Source organism: Semicossyphus pulcher, unplaced genomic scaffold, assembly GCF_022749685.1.
Source record: "Semicossyphus pulcher isolate SPU_LCO1_2020_fin unplaced genomic scaffold, fSemPul1.0.p SCAF_20, whole genome shotgun sequence".
Lineage (NCBI taxonomy): Eukaryota > Metazoa > Chordata > Actinopteri > Labriformes > Labridae > Semicossyphus > Semicossyphus pulcher.
Window position 1 is genome coordinate 20,686,594 of NW_027211694.1, and position 20,290 is coordinate 20,706,883.

A 20,290-nucleotide genomic window follows, 5' to 3' on the forward strand; every position below is an offset into this window, starting at 1 on the left:
ATTAAATCATTAATAAGAAACGACTATTTAGTATTTTAAAGAAAAGGCTACAGATTTTTTTTGAGGCTAAACAAAGAAACTAACATTTTGAAGTTTCATATGTATCCTTCTATACTTCACAAAAGTACGTGTAATATTCTTTTCATATCTTAAATACCAAACAAAGCAAATATTTGACTTTAGCCACTTTCAGGGACACCAACCGGACTTCAGTCTCTCTGATTGGGAAGGATTTATGCGAGGAATAAAGCCGTGTCCCCAGTTGGTAAACACAGATTTTTGGGGTCAGTGGTTAAAGGGAGTGTTACGGTTTTATGAGGTACATATCAATAGTAAGTGTACGACATACAGTCAGCACGGCCCATACCAAGATGGCGACGCGGCGAAGTCACGCTGCGGCCACTCCAGACAACAAAGAGCTTTAAAGTTAGAATCTCAGAGATATCAGTTTCGTTCTCTTTGGCGCCACCTATGGTGATAAACGGTAACTACGGGAGCACACTTCCCAGATATCCAGACAGTGCTGCATGTGTGACGTCCACGGTCGGCTCCGGTTGTAACTCTTGATTTTCCTGGCTGACGGTCGCTTTTCTTTTCAGACTGTTTGCTTCATCTGAGCGTCGAGTTTGTTTCTGTTTCTTTGGATTTTCACTTCTTGTTGAAGTTGTATCTGTAGTCATCCATCTTTGTTTGTTCAGCCATAGTAGATTACTGTTTACTCGCAACACTTGCAGAGCGGAAAAGCAGCCGCTTAGCTCCTTAACTTTTTTTCTGCCAAAGTCGCCACAGACAGCCAGTCTGTAATACTGCAAATGCAAAGGCTTTCATCAGTAGGCCATAGACTCAATCACCATTGTGTTACCTCATTCAGCGATAGACAGTAACTTAACAGACATTTATTTACATGAAAATCTTAAACATTAAAACTTTAACTGAGTTTTGCACCGTATGTAACCTTGTTTTTATCCTTCTTTAAATACCATCACTGTCCTAGAGAAACTAAATGTCCTCACTGTATTCTTGTATATGGTTGAAATGACAAAGAAAACTTGACTTGTTGGGAGAAGCCGGCCGGAGTTCCTACACAGAAGCTAAGCTGCAGACGGGGTCAGGAGTACCACATACTTTAGCCACATAGAGTCCTAAATATAAGCCAACATTTCACTTTAAGTGTACGCTGTATTTCAGTTTTTGTCACCGCTTCACACTGACGTCAGACAGCTCTTTCCCTCAGCTCTATATCTCACTCCACACACTCCTGTGTACCTATGCATGCAGCGCACGGCATCAGCTGAGACACAGAGCGAGCGTGCTTGTGTGTAAATTGATGTCAGGGATGTTGAGATGGGATGAAAATCTGAGATTGAAATAGTAATTTTATTCTTAATGAAAACCACCACAGTAACACTGTACGGAAATATTCTGTAGAGGGTCCAGACGGTCTGAAGAACGTCAAAACTGGTCCAAGAAAACGCAGCAGATTCTGTTTGAGTCTCAGTTGTAAGAATCCAGGTTATGTGTTTGTTTAAAATGAAATAACCTTTTTGTTTTAAACGTTCTTTTATTTGAAAATGTAAAAAGCAGTGGCCTCATACTTTGAAAGTTAAAAAAAAAAGGTGAATGGATTTGGTTTAAACTCAGCTGGTACTTTAAATTCAACTAAAGACATTAATGGGTTAAATGTGGACACAAACTTTAACTACTTTTTCTTTGCATATTAACTTTAACACATATTTACACATGACAAGCAGCTGATCCTTTGAACATAGTATAGACAGATTTAAGTACAACCACAGGCCTCTAGAGGGCGCCATTGCTGTGGGAGTGTGCAGTACTTGACACTCGCTGACCTCTATGGGGAATCTGGTTAGTAATGAAATAAAGAGTGACCACATCAGATACCACACGCACACCGAGAGAGCCGTTAGATTCACTTAACCCCAGAGAGGGCAGCAACAGTGAAGCAGCTTAAAAATAGACCGGCTCCCACAGTTACATTAGATGCTCAGACTGTATTAATTATAACACCGAGCCTGGAGTGTGAAAAAGCTTAAAATAATACATTATATGTAAAACGATCTGCATTCAGGATCTGACTGAGTGTAAGTACGGTAACACTTAATATGAAGGTAGAAATAATAGTCCTAAGTAAGGCTTCACTAATGCATGACTCATCCTGATTTAATGCATGAATTATTGCAGGATGTGACGTGAATTTATTTTGTTCTCCAATAAAATATGATCGAATCACCTCGACTGAATAACATGTATTTTCTTTCCTTCAGTGATTATTTAACAACGTAACCGTACATTCATTTATATAGCTCCAGTTAGATGGGCTTCAGTCACATAACAGTGTATTATTTATGTAACTATTCGTGCAACCATGATTAAAACTAAAGCTCCATATTTCTGTTCTGCTTTCAGAGCGAATACGTGTTTAAAGTTTAAGATGCTGAAATCCAGCAACTCGGCTGCATATCAACGAATGCATACATATATAGCTGGTCTATGTGTGAACTAGTCACATAAAGTCATATTATCTTGATCATTTCAACAGTGAGCAACAGGACTTCATGATGCATCCTGCTTTGTTAAATCGTCATGAGTCCTGCATCAGTAAAGTTGAGTTTTTTACATTATTATAAAGTAACTGGATTTTGATCATAGTTAATTTAACTATTATGTCAAACGCTCCTGTGAGGAACTTTCAGTTTGTGTTGATTGTATGGCGCCCCCTGTGGACACTTATCTCTTTGTCCTGTGCGTGTAAGTTGTGTTTTTTTAACAAAAAAAACATCTGCTTTCTTTTACCATTCAAAGTATCACTCGCTGTGAATTGTTACCGGATAAAATGTAGAAAAAAGGCTGACTTGGCAGAGCGAAGTTAACCGCCTCGTCTGACACCCCCGGCAGTGGCTACAGGCTAGTGTTGTGACGTTCGCGAACCATCCGGTTGTTTTGAACGGCTCTTTGGTGCGAACGACGGGAACCGAGTCGGAGGTGAGGCTGCTCTGCTCTACTAGGTCACGTGCAGCGGGATCATGTCACCACAACATAGTGCCGACTGTGAGCAACATTAAAACCCTCCACTATAAAAAAGTTCACGTGTCTCATCACTCACATTTCTGAGCATACCTGAACGCAGCTTGTCTCAGCGCATCCCCCCGAAACACGGCAGTGAGAGAGACCTGCCCGGACTTGTTTACTGCACCTACATCGGTGATCACCGACGGACTCTTTTACAAAGTTTGTTGGTTTTTTTGTTAACTTAAGAGAAGCACAAAGTTGCGCTGAAATAAACGTACTTATTGTCTACAAACAAACACATCAAACTGCTGTTTTAAACGTGAATAACTACATAATTTAATGAACCTCTCTAATGAAGTGAAACAACAAACAATATCTTATTTAATTTATCCTAATTTACATGATGGTTATTGAAATGAATGGAATTAGTGTTAGGTGTTACTTTGTCTACCAACTGTTTATTCCACATTAAAATGTCCCATTCAGAAACTAGCGATATGTCCACTTCTTTGTATTGTAAGCGTCATGTCTGTGCATGAAAGTCTTTTTAACGATAAAAATGTAAGTATGACAGAGAGTTAGAACTATTAGTGTCTGCATTAATACAGCACACAGTATAAACTGTAACTCGTGGCAGTATAAAGTAACTCATTTGTAAATAGGGTGTGATATTAATGTTCTTCTAAAATACTAAATCCAGATTTTAGAATAATAAAGCAGCTGTTCTTATTAGAAGGCTGTTCTTGTTGTCAGTGTCTCAGGGGGCTGGGTGTCACTGAGGGGGGCGGTGCTCCTCTCCAGCAGACCCCTCCCGCCCCCCTCACACACTGTGACCAGCAGCCAGACAGGCAGACAGGCAGGCTGCCTCCTCACTACAACCAGCGACACCGCTACTACACCCACCGCAGTCACAGCAGCAGCTCATGCCTCCACCTGCTCCCGGATAGACCTCCGTCCATCCGTCCTTCTCTCCATCTGCCCATCAGTCCGTCAAGCTGCCGGGGAGCTGGGAGCCCGAAGCGTCCAGGTGAAGATGCTGGAAAACGGGAGGAAGGTGTTCAAAGAGGGTCTGCTAGAGAAGCGGAGCGACGGGCTGCTGCAGCTCTGGAAGAAGAAGCACTGCGTCCTGACCGAGGACGGCGTGCTGCTGCTGCCGCCCAAACAGCACGACCCGCCGCAGCACCACCACCAGCAGCACCACCACGGGGACCCGGGCAAAGTCAAGGAGCTGCACTTCGCCAACATGAAGACTGTGGACTGCGTGGAGCGGAAGGGCAAGTACGTGTACTTCACGGTGGTCATGACGGAGGGGAAGGAGATCGACTTCAGGTGCCCGCAGGACGAGGGCTGGAACGCGGAGATCACCTTGCAGATGGTCCAGTACAAGAACCGGCAGGCGATCCTGGCCGTCAAGTCCACCCGGCAGAAGCAGCAGCTGCTCGTGGTGCAGATGCCCGGACAGAAGACGGTCCGCAGCGCGCCGAACGTTGCGTGACCTGCGGCGAGTCCCGCGGACGTTGGTGCGCCATTAGCGGTAAGACAGATACAGAGAGAGCGTGATTGAGGAGGGGGTCCCCAGGTCCGGGGACCACCTGGGGATCCCCTCGCATAATAAGGACCCTTTTTTCTGGTTTTGTTATATTCCCTGGATATTTGTGCCATGAACGAGGACGTCTGTTTTCATCTTAGCTCTCAGTCCTCACAGATCAAACACTGAGCGAGTATTCTTCCAGAAGGGGACAAAATGTGGATTATTTTCACGTAAAGAAAGTTTGGAGCCCCAGCTTCAGGCCTGCCTTTAAGTACCCCTTCATGGAGGTGAAATCCTCCGCAGAGAAACCTGCCGGATATCCACTCACAGGCAGGTCTCACATTTCATACAAGGAGGGCTCCTCCGTATCCAAAACATATGACTTTACGCGCAGATACATGTACATTTAGATTCCACAGGCCGCGTAATAACTGGGAAGATGTATAGTCGTCTATATGATCAATTTAAAATAGGAGTGAATCATCTTATCGACATGTTTAAAGGCATAGTGTTAAAGTCAAACATATGAAAACTGGCACAAAATATGCCACAGGGACTTCGAATTAAGCGTAAAGACGCACAGAGTGCGCACAAAACTCACTGACGTCCAGGTAAACCCAGGTGTTATTTATTTCATGCTCATACACCGACTCCCATATTTACTCTGACACTCTAATCTGGACTGCATCACAGTCTCAGCCTCATCAGAGCCAAGTGTTTGCAGCTTCAGTGCAGCTGATCACCCAAACAGCTCCTCTCACTCGAACGTGTGTAAATCGGTCATTATGCTAATTTGTGTCTGTTTGGATAACAATTTATCCGTGCACGTGGCTCTCTGTGGCACGTGGGGATTTGTTGTCAGGCTGACGTTTGCAGCCAAACAAATCAATGGACTAAATAATCTGATATAATGTGGCCTCATATTATAATTCAGTTACTGTAAAACACTGCAGGCGTCAGTCTCAAAACATAGAAACAGTTATCCTGCAAAGAAGACAATGTAACATGACCCCCACCACTCTTACTAAACAGCACTGTTTCTTTAAGAAGCAGAAATGTTCAAACAGAATCAACTTTGCTCAAAGACTTTTTTTTATTGCCGATCAAATCACATTTCAGTGAATGGTTTAAAAGGCATTTGGACAGTAACCCTTCAGGGCAGATGTTTGAGTATTACTCTTGGAATTCAGAGCTTCTGTTTCCTGTCGTTTCAGTGAGCAGCAGGGCTGTAGCTACAATTGAGGTCAGAGGTCATGTTAACAAGAATTGGAGGATTTAAGCAGTTTAAATTAACATATGTATTGTTTATTTTAGACTGACAAGAATCTTTTAAAGCTTAGTGTGTTTTAATTTTACTAGTTTTAGTAAACTGGAGGGAATAAATTAATCAGAAATTTAAAGGATTGAGTATGTCCCTCTAAAATGTGGTGACTGGCGGGTTAGATAAGGTGTAATAGGATGTGTGATATACATACATTTTTGTGAATAAGATTTGCAGAGGAAGGGTTACAGGGCGAGGTGGCTGTACATCACACCCTGAGTACTTACAGAGTCGTGGCTACAGCCCTGCTGAGCAGTAATCCTCACTGTCTCACACTTGCAGACGTAAGAAAGAGTATTAGAGCCATGCATTTTGTCTTTTGCATTTCAAGGATGCAGTCAAAATGTTGAGTATTAAGTTGAACTTTCAATAACTTATTTTTTCTGTAACTTTATTCTTAGTTGTATTTTAACTTGGTGCTAATCCCGAAGATCTCAGTTTCGTTCTCTTTGGCGGCACCTATGACGATAAACGGTAATTGCGGGAGCAAACTTCCCAGATATCCAGACAGTGGTGCATGTGTGACATCCACTGTAATCCTCAAGATAATACCTTTAATCTGAATATTTCTACTTTGTTCTCAAAAAGAGAAGCAGCAAAATATCTATAATAAAGATAATAAAATGATTCTGGAAGTTTGACTTTATTCTCAAAACTTTGACTTAATTCTCGAGGTGCAAAATGAAAAAACAACCTTCCTTCTCTTCTTTCCGACGGCTGGCCCGAACACTCTTTCGTACATGCAGGCTTGTGTTTATGTTTTAAAATAATAAAATGTCCTCTGTCTTTTTAGATAAAGTGAGGGGAAGATTTCTTAGCACAATGTTTTGACCCAGACAGCTGAAATGAAACGAGCAGCCCGAGGAGGTCCCATTATATTGAGTCCATGTTTCAAGCGACCCTAGATTTCCTTTGCCTCCTGTGTCGGGCCCCATCAGTCTGCAGTCTGTCTAATTGATTGCATCCACAGGTTAATTGGACACTCAGCCGGAGGACGAATATCGAGCCGGGCTGCAGCTCCCCTCCGCCGCGCTCCGCTCTCCAGGAGACCCCTCTTCCATGTAGTGGTTTCCACTGACCAGCGCCCCCTCCTGTCCGTCCTCCTTTTCAATACAGAGACTGATTTCACAAAGACTGATGGACTAAGAGCATGTGAGAAACAGCTGTATTCTACCCTGCGATTGGTTATCCCTTATTTATTATAAGTGTATATATATTTTCTATAAAACGTTATGTTGTTGATGAATGTTCAGTGTGGTTGTTGCTAAAGTGGAACATGAAATACTCGCGTGGAGGTTCCTACAAGTTACACACAAAGTCCACTGGGAATAACAAACAGATATTTAACAACGGTTGTAGGTGAGTCAGATCATTACAGGTTAAATGTTTCATCGTCCATGTTTTCATTTTTCAACTGAACCAAAGAATCATTTCATCACCTCTCTCTCTCTCATGCAGTCACAGCTCAGAATATTCTATACTTCCATACTATAGATATATGATGAGACACCTGCATGACCTGTACCTGCTCTGTTTGACTGTTTGATTTATTAGTAGCTATTGTGCATCTTTCATTGTGTACTTCAATAATTTTCCATCATTTTATTTGACTGTGTTTGTCGATACAGAAGCTATCTGTCTTTCTTTTGAGTCTTAAATCTGAATAAGGTTCCGTCTTACTACCCGCAGTTTGTTTTCAACGTTATAGGCCGTACAGGTAGTCTGTGCAAGCAGCCTGTGCTTGAGCGTTTGGTTCGACCACAAGTGTCAAAAATGTGAAGACTGGAAGTTAGCCCACGCTATGATCTTTACCCAGGAGACCTGTTTCAGTGTCCCATGTGTAAACCAGAAGTCAACATTAACTTAGGTCATGTACCGAACATAACTTAGGTTACTAAGTAGCAAATCTCAGAGGTCGTGCTCCTTTAAAGACCACCTCATTGGCTGCTTTGAATCTTTCTCAGTGGGGATAATTTACAAATGTGTTTGGCTTGGAATATGGGCAGCCTCCAAATCTCCTTTGTGTTTTAACTTCTTGGGCAAAAGCGTCTGTAGAAAGTAAGCATTATCTAGCCTTGCATTTAATAGCAGCATGGTTAGTAGACAGTTGAGACAGGAGTCAGTGTAACAAAAAGGAATAAACCCCATGAACTTATTATCTCTTTAGCTAATGAGATAAGCTGGAAAGTTTGCCACCTCACCGTTATCATGCTAGCTAGCTAGCTTGTTGGAGCTCTGTTATTATCTGTGTCCCATTCCACGCGCTGCAGCCTTCGAAAGAGGCGGTCTGCGGAGGATGCGCCATTCATAGCCTGCGTAGACCATTAAAGCTGAACTGTAACGAGACGGTCTGGTCTACAGAGGTCTTTCCTGTTTGCGTCACCAGCTGTCCCCGCCCTTACCCTTGCGTTACCAAACAACGCTATTATCGCTAGTTATGCTAACTAGCTAGCATAACTAAAGTCACGTTTCTTAACCTCTTAATTTATAGATAATTTGTTTAATAGTTAGTGATAGAAATGTTTCAAAAATGTCTATCGCTAGCTATTCGACTGAAGTTGAAACCAAAAACGTTTACATTTAAAAGTGTATTCCTTGGCCGTTTGAATTGGTGTGCGTTATGCCGCGAAGGATGCACCCGATGGATCCTTTACTGCCTGGTAAAAGGAGGACGTATTTGTCTGCCGTCTCTGAAGGAGCCTTTGAATTTGTATAGCCTTCGACGCGCCGCTGTGGCGCAATCGGCCTTCAAATGCGTCCTTCGAAGGCTGCAGCCCCTGGATCGGGACACAGCTGTTATTGACACCAGTATGTTAGCAACAGGCTAACTGGGTAGCTGTAGCAGTTCGCTAACTTGTTCTGTGAGTAATCTATTTGAATCTAGCTTTTGGAGCCATTTCTTGAAGGTGTGTGAGCACTACTTTCTGCATAGGACATTAGAGTCCTTCTGTACTGAGTTGACTGACATTCTACTGCCGGCACAAAAAAATTCAATACCACACGGCTCTGCCTGAGTTGTGAATTTTTACTGGACCCAAAGGCTCAATTTTAAAAATATAAAAGTGTGAGAAATGTATTCATCATTTTAAAGATGTTTCTTTTGTGCAAGTCTTCCTGCTGTACACGTCTGCAGGCCACTGGGGCAAAATCTCTTCACAGTAATGAGGCTAGTCCTGAGCGTTCATGAATCAACGTCTGATTGATTAAATTTTCAATGATTCTTTTACAAGGGCTGGGAATGTTTTAGTACAAAATATAAATGTTGCTAGTTAGCTAGTTGCTAACTTTCCATTATCACACTTAATTCATTTTCTTCCTACTCTTAAGTTTTTAAGCAGTTTAAGCTTTCCAACTAGCTAAATTAAGCTAACAAAGACTTGGCTCCACCCACTGACATTTAACTCAACCAATCAGATTATTTCTGTCTCTGTAGCAGCTCTGCCTCTGAGAAATGGTTGGAAAACTACAGCTTCTTTTTACTGCAAGGCGTGAAATACTCCTAGACAGACTAAACTATGTGTTTGCTGTGTTGTTACACAGGGCGATGTTTAGTAGACTGTGCCGCTAACCGTCTCAGTCATGGCCTCAGTGTTGTTGTTTTCATGATGGAGGGATGTCTTGCTGTCAGGAAACATTTTACTTCTCTCCGTTTCATGTTATTTCCTGTCGTCTGGAAGTGTTTCCCACTGCTTTCCCTCCTCTCCAGTGTATCATTGCCAACCAACACATGCCTCTGTGTTGTTGTCATCTCCCACACTGGGTAATAGCTGTGCCCTTTATCTAATGCGACTGGTGTGATGCTTCTCTGACATGCCTTCCTGTTGCCATCATTACACACACAGTTATAGCTCTGCCCTTGTCCAATTTCTTATTTCAACGTGAGATCTATTTTCATACCTCGAAAAGATACATTCCATTAAAAAAAACGAAAACAGCACGGTGTGTGGTGTGCTTTCTTTCCTGCTCCTGCACAGATGAATGTCAGAGCCCTGCGGGGTCAGCGGGGTCATTTAAGTGACCTGTTTAACTAGCTGCTGCTCCGTCGGCCTCCTGCCTTTCATGCTGTATAACCACTGAACCTTTCACCTCCTGTTTCCTGCTCTAAAAGTAGCCTCCGTGTGGAGAATTGGGTTTCACTGCCAGTTGTTGCCGCTCAGATAAACTGCCAGCGCGTAATGTCAAATGCACGTGTGGCTCCGACCGCTCTCCTGTCTAAAGCTGAGCTAATTCAATTAAACGCCGCGCACATGACGGCATCCTTTCTGACACATGACGGGCTCGCTGCTGCTGCTGCAGAGGAACATCGCTGTGTCAGGCGGTAGCGCGTCTCTCTGAATATTGAAATCTGGACCTACCACAGTCCTTGAACACTGCTTTTGCTCTGTTCTGCAGTTCACAAGAGCAAAGACTCACTGGTAGTAGAGCTAAATAGAAGTGCACTTGCATTTACTCAGCTAAAAAGGCTTTGAACAGCTGCCACTGTGTGCACAAGTGGCAATAACATGAAAGTTGTACATTTTAAAAACCATACACTGTACACAAGTGGACGTAGCCTTTTGGTTTTAAAAGCTGAGCCGGTGCAGAAGTGCCTTAAATCTGCTTTCTTTGTCATGGCCAGCAGGGGGCGACGCCACTGGTTGCAAAACGAGGTCCAATCCAGAAACTTGCACTACTTCTCTATTTCTTACCTCAGTAAACTTTTTCCTGATGAGTTTATAGGCCAAAAATATATAGTATTCTTATATCAAAATTCGATCGTTTTTTCTTCCTGTTAAAAAAAAAAATCCTGCGTGCTTACGTAAGCTAGAACCAACCAATTTCAACCAATCAATCTGCAACATTTAGCCGCAGAGCACCAAGAACGCTCGGTCAGTTAGCTAGCTACTGCGCTGTGGAGAACGTCTGTCTACGCCCACTTCTCAACGATCAAATCAAATCCCTCCAATAATATGTCCCGCCTGCACGTCCTGTTTCACTTGGAAATATCCCCAACTCTCTTCTCCCCAGATGTCCTGTCTCCCTTCAGCTGTCCGATCCATTAAAGGTAAATAAGAATAAAAAAGATGTGATAAAAGGATAATGCCTTATTCTACCTTTGACTGACAAACGTCTAAAAACAGGAGGCCACAAACCATGGGGGGCATAACAGTGGTTACATCTACTTCTTAAAAACAGTCTATGGGTAAAAGGTAATGAGTTTATTTGATTGTATAGGTTCTTAAGTTGCTGCGTCTGCGAATTTAGAAGCATTGCAAGTCTATTATAAGCTATATAGTTATATAGCATATACATATATATAAGTTATATTGACTACTTTGTCATAAGGATACTCACAGACGTTTAACTTTTCAATGGATCAAAATAGCAGCATGATTTTATGAGAAAGGGGTCAATGTAACAAATAAGAATAAACCACATTATCTCTTTAGGTAGCCAGATAAGAGTTATTATTGACACCAGTATGTTAGCAACAGGCTAACCAGGTAGCTGCAGTACCAGGTAGCTTGTTCTGTAAGTAGTCTATTTGAATCTAGCTTTTGGAGCCATTTCTTAAAGGTGTTTACATTTTTTCTTGCTGCTGATTAAGGGTGCATTCACACCTGAAGTCTGTTAGTTTGATCAGAGTCAAAGACCAAATTGTTACAAAGTTGCACTTTGCCTAAAGTTTGGTTTGTGTTCAAACGACAGCTTTTACCAGCAGACCAAAAGTTTGGATGCGCGAGGAAACTGCTCTCTGATTGGTCCGAATTTCCACGTGGGAAAACTCCCTGAAGTAAACAAAGCAAGAGAGTGCACTGATCAATCACACTCAACATGATCACAGACTTTAATGTTTTGTTGATGGAGTTTTTTACTTTTAACCGACATTGTTCCACAGATCGATCAGTTCCACTCTCCTTTAGCTTTCAACTGAACTGTTTGAACACCTCCGTGTTCTCGTGCATTTCACAAGCATTTGTGAAATTGTTTGGTCAGCCCATATTTCTATTTCCTCATAGCTCCCCCACGTCAGTCTTCTACTCATCTCACTGCGTGTCTCTGCAAATGTCAGCACCCGTAAACACTGCAATGCACAGTTGTATGGTTTGTTTCCTGCATTTGGTCCTGCTTTAAGTCTGTTTACGTTCTCACCAGAATCAAACTGGACAGTAGTTTGTTTGGAAACAGACCGAGACCCGTCTTTTCTAGTGGACCACGGTCCGGTTGTTTGGTCCGCACCAGAGTTTCATTCCAGCGTTCACACCACCTAAACAAACCGCACCGAGGGGACAAACGCTCCAGGGTTCGCTTCAGTCGGACTAAACAAGGCTGGTGTGAAGTTGACTGACATTCTGCTGCAGGCACAAAAAAATTCAATACCACACAGCTCTGCCTGAGTTTTGAATTTTTACTGCACCCAAAGGCTCAATTTTAAAAATACAGTATATATATATAAATATATCTATATATATATACATTAAGTGATTTCAGAATGTGAGGCTTAGAGAAATGTATTGATCACTTTAACGATGTTTCTTTTGTGTACGTCTTCTTGGCTCCGCTTTTGACGTGTGTGCACGACTGCAGGCCACTGGGACATGTTTAAGAAACATTTTGCAATAATTTTAACGCAGTTACAAGTTTCCAATTATATAAATGGTGAGTGTATTTTTACTGGTATTTAAACATTTTTAAAGCAGATCCATCAACTGCAATAAAGCATGACCCGTATCATCTCTCTCTTTGTAGCTGTGTGTATATTAACCTACATAAATGGAGAGAGGATCAGGGGCGTGATTAAGTTACAGCCTCTCTTGTTGTTGACACCTGTCCAACATGGCGGTGTTTCTCTTTGAACCCCGGCAGCAGCTGTTCTCCAAACATTACATAAGGGGCCTCTGTAGGTCCGTCTTGGCATGTAGGCTGACCGCTAACTTATTCCTCACATCTCCATCTCTCTGTGATCGGGAGGAAGAGGGAGGAACGTGTGAAAGCAGGTGCACGGGACATCTGAAGAGTTTTTAATCCAGATTAATGGGATCTGTCCTGAATCCTCGTCACCTTTGATTCAACATAAGACCTAGTTTGACCTTTGACCTACTGCCATCTGGAAACCTCAGAACAATTTGTGGTGTTATCGACCGGTCTGAAGCTAGTTTTTAAAATAGTAATAGATATAAAATCAGTGATGGACATGAACTACCTTCTGAATTGTAAGGCTTCCCACAGAGATGGACCTTTTTGTTAAAGCAAGTTCCTTTTTTAACCAGAAACTCGTCGTATCGCTCTCTTCGAGGCCACCAGACTCCACTGACAAAGAGTCCTTATTTCCTTGCAGAAGATGGGACTTTGTGATCTACCGCTGAGTCTAAATTGGTTTGTGTTATCGGGGGACTTATGGTGCATTCACACCTGGCAGCTTTGGTCCAGACTTTTCTGACTTTCGTTTGATTCAGGTTAGAACAAACTTAGAGTAGGACCTAATATAGGAAGCAAACCAAAACACAGTGCATTGTGGGTTGTTAATGGTGGTTGACACTTGCAGAGACAGCCACGCAGCCAGGCCGCAAGATGAGCAGAGGACAGACGTCGGGGAGCGACGAGGTGAGGGCTCTGATAGAGATGCTTGTTGAAACAGACAAGAACACAAAGGTATTCAAAGTGTTAAGAGAAAAACTAAAGGAGGATGGAACTGATTGATCTGTGGAACAATGTCGGTTAAAAGTAAGAAAAACTCAGAAAACAAAACATTAAAGTCTGCGATCGTGTTGAGTGTGATTGAGGAGTGTGTCATCTCTCTCTGTTTACTTCAGGGAGTTTTCCCACGTGAAAATTCTGACCAATCAGAGAGCAGTTTCCTCCAGTTTCCTTGATTCGGATCAAACAAACAGACTTTAGGTGTGAAAACACGCTTAATTGGTTAATTTTGATGTAACACAATATTTTTGTAACACACAGTAACACAAGCAAACCAACTAAGTGCTGTTTAGGCAAGGTTAAATTACTGTTATGTCAAAAAGTGTGGTGGCTTTAAAGAGAGTAATGTAACGGCTGTTTCTGGTTGCAATAACAGCATCTTGTTGTTTAACCAAATGGTCTTTCTACCGAGGGATCTTTTCCTTTATATGGTCACACTATTAGAATAACAATCTGAGCCTGTCAGGGACAAAAACAAACAATATAATTGTAAGTACTCAGTGAGGGCTTATTATGCTGACTCAAGACAAATATGATGTTACAGTGTTGGATGTTCAGACTACACAAGGGTGAAAAGTTCAGATCTGTAGGTAAAAGTATGTTGAATGCTAAAACAGTCTCAGTTTGCATGCTGCTGTGAATGCTCGCTTTCAGACACACTTCTCCAGGCGCTTCACTTCGTGATGTCACAAAGTGGAGGAACTCTGTATTTGGGTATCTGCCCGAGACACAGCAGAACTTCCTGCCCCAGGCAGAGTTCAAGGACACGCCCACCCAGCTGCTCAGTCTGCCTCAGATATGTTTTTCACTCCACCGCTCTGCTCAGCAGCTCTGCTCGTCAGGTTGGTTTAGAATGTGTTGTGTTTCTCTGGCTGTGAAGGAAAGACATCAGACTTTACTTTTCCAAAAGACAAGAGCGCCAGAGGTTTACTCTTTGCCGACAACTCTGTAACACGGCCACAGGGTAGGAGGTGTGCCTCAAACGCTGAGTTCTGAGAGCTGGCCAATCACAAGAAAGCGGGCTTGTAGGGGCGGGGTTTCTTAAAGGGACAGAGCTGACTGAGTCGTTTTAGCACAGGCTGTATGAGGGCCTGCACAGAGCACCAGTGTGAGAAAAATGAGGAGTTTTAACTGTCAATTATGCTAAGCTATCACAGAGTAAAATATGAAGCTTGAAATAAGCATAATACACCCCCTTTAAATCAGGCGAATTTGCCCCCGAGGATAATGTTTCAGCTATTGTAGACTTGCTTCTTCTAAAATGGTTTAAACCTACTTGATCTGACGCAGGTTCCAAAATAACAGAAATCCCATTTGAGCAACCAGTATGCTTCATCAGAAGTGCCTGTCAGGATGGTTAGACAGCTTCAGAAACTGCTGGCTCAGCCGGATGCCCCAAATAGTCTCAAATCCCCAAACTATTAAACAAGTCAGAAAATGTAGCCGCTCTAAGCGGATCTTGTTGGCCCACTGAGGGAGGGAACCATCGTGAACCACTTTGAATAGATAGATAGCTCTGGCCGGGCTGGTTTACGTCATGTGGTAGCTGTGGTCAATGGACAGGCGATCAAAAGGAAGTCTCTGAGCCTCCTGCTCTTCTCTAGACAAGAACGCACGGCGAGTTGAATAAAATCCTCTCTTCCTACCTTCCCTGTGGCATCTTGTCAGAGACATGACACAGCTTCTCCCTCACACAGTATCTTTGATTTCCTTGACATTAAAAAATTCAAGCCTTCAAGATGAATTCTTCAGATGTTCCCCGCAGAACTGGACTGAAATCTGTTCGGACAGACCGACTCAGATACTGCATGTAATGCTAAAATGTGGGTATAAAAATCCAGTCGAGCTCGACAAACAGACCATTTGTATGTGCAGCACAGCTCCGCCTGTCCAACGGCGCATGAAAGTAGTCATGCCTTGTTGATTTTAATAGCACTGCATTCATGTGTTTATAAATCCCAGGATATTCCAAGTAATCAATAACCTTCCAGGACCCATTGTATCTGACTAGGCTGACTGACATGATGAGTGCTGCAGTACAACAGAGCCTCAGATGTTATTGATCCATAAATGAATATAAGTGAGAGGTGTTGAAGTGAAGTAACCTTTCCTCGGTCTCTATGCTAATGCTTCAATGGCTAACACGAGAGGGTAAAAAGCTATCTGCTTAGCATTAGCATTAGACAGTGCACAGGCAGAGCAGCTTGCCTATCAGTGTGTATGAATTCAAAGTGTTGCCATCAATTTGCCATTTAATTGTGTGCATTTCTAAAACACAAGTCTGGCAGAAAAGAGAACGTGTGGGAACAGATGACAACTGGCTCGTTAGCCACTGATGCAGCACACCCGGGAGAGACCAGGACTGAGCACATGGTGAGCTGCAACAGGCCAAGATGCTCCGAAAAGTGTGTATTGATTTGTTGTTTTGGATGGTGTAACAATTAGAAAAATTTGCACCATTATTATCCTGTACGCTAACTAGCCGGACAGCTACCACCAGCAGCTTTTCAAGAGGACATCATGTGGGCGATGCAGCGTCCAGTCCTGCAGATACAGGTGAGTCAAATCTGTCACACAAGCAGGAATATTTTCATGTTAAAGTTGCTGAACTCATGGCCAGTTTCTTTGCTTGTGACTATGCATGATAAGAAGTCATATTTTAAGTTTTCTGTCATGTTTTTTGCTGCATAAGAACAACCAAACTAAATGTTACTGCATTTGTTTGGTGATGGACAGTTTGGTAATAGTTTTCTGCTGATAAACACATTTTTATCTTGTGTTTCATGCTGTTGTTGTTAGGAGAGATTCTGCATTTATGTCATGAAAGTTAGCAAACAAAAGTCTATGTACACACAGGGCAGTATTAACAGTGTTTTGGAGCCTTGATTCAGGCCACCTGGTGGACGTGAATCCAGTATACGATCTCCTCTTCGCTCTGTTTTCATCTTCAGCAACCTCTTAGAAAACATATCAGGCTCTTTAGCAGCTTAAAATCCAAATGTACATTTATTAGCTAGTTGCTAACTTTGCCGATCTGCTGTTTGGTGCAGGGTACTGTGATTAATTCGATTTTCTTCTCAAACAGCCGCTGCAGAAATGTATAAGAATGGTTGGACTGAAGCTAAAGAGCATATTTGCAGGATGTACAGCCTAAACAATAGAGCTTAGTGGAGCTGCAGACTGAAATGATAACTCCGTGTGGGCTTGTCTCCTTGAGTTAGCACTTTCACATTGCACAATGTAAACTGAGTCATCCTTAAAACCGGGGAAGGCAACTTTGAAGAAACCGGTAAGAACATACCAGATCTTGAGGGAATCTGTCGTTATTTGTCGTCATGTGTGGACTCTCATATTTTCAACATCTGTTAAGATCTTAAAAATCTTTTAGTGTGGACTAGGCTTTACGTTTTCTGGTCGCATCAAAATCGCTAGTTTTAGCACTTACAAGCAACAGGTGCATGAGCAGATTCAGACAGGTAGGCAGACAGTTAGTAGACGGACAGGTAGACCAAAATGATTGGGCTGACTTTTTAAAGCAACTTCCACAAATACCACCAAATATCACCAAATAGAATACATAAATAAATTGCTATAGCATGAAAATAATGATTAGAGCAACATTTCGCATAAAATGTTTAAATATTTAGCTGTAATGCTACACTTCATGGTGATTAGGTGCAAAGATTTCATGGTCTATCTAAGCCGTCTTCTCCAAGTTTCCATTTGAATACACTGAGCACAGCAGACTACATTATTATATTCCCAGGCTGAAAAGAACCCCCTGGTCTACCCGTCTGACTTGCAGAGATCCTCACGTTGCCCGTTTGGTTATTCAGCCTTGTTATGCATGACGCATAAACACACTTTGCTAATGTGTGAACATGATGCATGAAACATATGCAGTCTGCATGAGTATATGCCTCATTCATTAGACATGCACAGCATCATGCAGCATCTGCTGAATCTGAATGTGCTGAAACGGACGCATGCAGGCTATAGCACTTTATGCTAAGCGTTAGCATGCTCCATGTAACTGTTTGACATTTATTTGTTTGGTTGTTTTTTTAGGTTTTTTTTTTTAATGCATGTAATTTTGTCCAAGCAATCTGACAGTCAGAGATTGCCTCCAGCCCTGCTAATGTTTTGCTTTCCATGCGCTTGATTGGTTGCCATGCCAACCTTTGCAGAAACCAGTGGGATAATGGTCTCATTTGTGCTGGTTGTATATTCTTCTGTTTGCTCTCTCTGTTTCAAAAAACTTTTCAGACGGCACACAAGGCGTTGTTAACCGCTGCATAAAAGCTACAATCATCTTCAGGATGTTCATTACTCAGATTACAGGGACTCAGCTGCTGCTCTTATCGCCGTCACGTCCGTAATCACAGAACGCTCAGAGAGGCGGATGAAGCTGCCCGTCAGATCTCCATCAGTCAAAGTGGCTGGAGAGGAGATAACAGGTACACAAAGAAAAAGGCCCTTTATTCTGGGACATCTGGCGTTAATCGACTCGCCGGGCTCCGTCAGACGCTGAAGGAGCTCATCAGCAGAGAGGAGAGCAGGTTGTTCTCACACACGCTGTTTTGTTCCGTCCTAACTGTGCAGGCTTGTAAAATCGCTTTATTTAGACCGAGCATCAGAGTCAAACCTAACTTGTTTTTGCCTTTGTGTCGATCTGATAAAAACTATTAAAAAATGTTTTGTCGTCCTGCAGTGGAGGATTATGGGGCACTAAAATGAATAATCCCATTCTTCAGTCCTCCATTGTCACTCTCCAGCATTATTAAGCCATTATACTTAACGTAATTAGCCATTAGCAGTCTGTGCAGTGCGGTATAGGGATATAAAGTCAGAAATACTTAGCCATCTGCTCAGTTGTAAACTGTGTTGAATACTTTCTATGTAAATGACCCAAATGATGAGACAAACTGAAAATGATGAGTAATGCAAGCTGGCGTTTTCAGGAAGTATTTCAGCTCGTCATTCTGCCCGTTTCAATGTGCGTGAGTGTGAGTGTGTAAGGCTGTCGACTGGATTTATACAAACATGTCTGGGAGGCAGAGCCGCCTTGGCGTACAAGGTCATCTCTCAGCATCTCTGTGACTCACAGACGTAGTGGCTCGTTTCGGGGTCTCTCAGATTCAAAAGGAAGAATATTTGATATAATCTCATGGTAGGAGAGGAGGCTAATGCTAATGACACCCGGTGTGTTTGCTAATGGATGCTCACATTGTGCAGCCAGCCCCTGAACTTCAAACGTCCCTGATTTTGTGAATAACCACTTTTTTTCGCTTCCATCCTCCTGAAGTAGAGTGAATACTGGACAGGACTATCAAAACCAAACAGGCAAACACCACCTAACGCTTCAAATCCTGGGCTGTAAGCCTATTTTTAGCGTTCAGTGTGGGAGAGGGTCCACGGACAATAATAAAGCTGCAAAGACGTGCCTATCTGCACAGTCTCCAGTGCAGCTGCAAAGGTTGGACCATTGATTGATGCCAGTGAGTGGGCTGTAGCATGAAATAACTGAATGCTGTTCTTTAGACAAGCCTTGACTAATGGAAACACTTAAATATTAAGATAGCGTGGGACTAATCTCTAGTTACAGATTCTACATTTTTAGTATAGGGAGTGTTCTAGTTTCCGTTCGTAGTACGTTTGTAGTCCGAGTAATATTGACCAATCACGTATCAGCAGGCTGCAGCGTATGCAGGAAGAACAGTCCGTGTGGAGAGCAGAAGCAGGCGGAACATAATCCACAGCAATGACATCCTGATTCCCATCAGCGTCATCTGACAGCGACCAATTTAGCGCCTTATTAATCTCTATAAACAGACATCTGCATGCTAACAGCTAACCATCTGTTCTAGGTCTAAAATTCAACTTGAGATGAATCTGCTTGATGCTGTGTCGCAAAAACCGTTTGGATTTCCCGACTTCCATGAATGCATCACAAATGATAGCTCCGACCTGCGTTCAACAAACTTCTCATTTTTAAAGTAGTTTTTATTCATTCATATTCAGTTTATTTGCTTACTTCAACACACAAGATACACTTTCTCAAATACTAAACACTGTCCATGAACAAACAGGAGCAGGAAGAAGAACAACTTATAATTCCTGCCCCCTTTCTTGATAACAAACAATATCAACATTCAACAACACATTTATGTTGCGACCCAGCTCGTAGGAGGAACGGGAAGCAACATAAAACCAGTTGTTCTTGGTAAAACAAATTTATTATTTATTTTTATTTTTATTTATTTATTAAAGAAGTGTGATCGTTTTATAACAAACAAAAAGTGAGGCAAAAGATGTACAACTGAAAATTGTAGGTGCTGATCAGATCAATAACTATAACATAAAGAGGACTCTTAACTAGAGCTAATAAACCTCATCTTAGTTTGAAACAAAAGCACAAATAAAATCTAACTAACTATTAAATCTTGTGTATGTGATATGTCAACTTAACTAACTAATCCCTGGTCCAGTCCAGGCGCCATAACAGAGTGCCTCAGAACACAGTCAACACTGGTTCTGCTTAGAACGTACAGTTTTCAATATTACAAGCAAACGAGAGGCACAGGCACAGCGACGAGCTGACTCCAACCAAAATGCTGTGTGCTGAATGACGAGTTGGCCGTACTCTTAAAGGGGAGGTCGGCTGCTGATCTCCTCCAGCCGGCAGCGCAGGTGAAAAAGAGTTACGACTCCTCAGGCAGCTACACACACAC

At 42.4% G+C, this 20,290-nt stretch overlaps 1 protein-coding gene across 1 annotated transcript; it reads left to right on the top strand.

The window, feature by feature from the left end:
* The first annotated feature begins 4,063 nt into the window (after window positions 1–4,063).
* Window positions 4,064–4,525, top strand: phlda1 (pleckstrin homology-like domain, family A, member 1). The gene has a single exon (XM_069671637.1). The coding sequence runs from the start codon at window positions 4,064–4,066 to the stop codon at window positions 4,523–4,525; it is 462 nt and encodes a 153-aa protein (XP_069527738.1).
* Window positions 4,526–20,290: the final 15,765 nt, after the last annotated feature.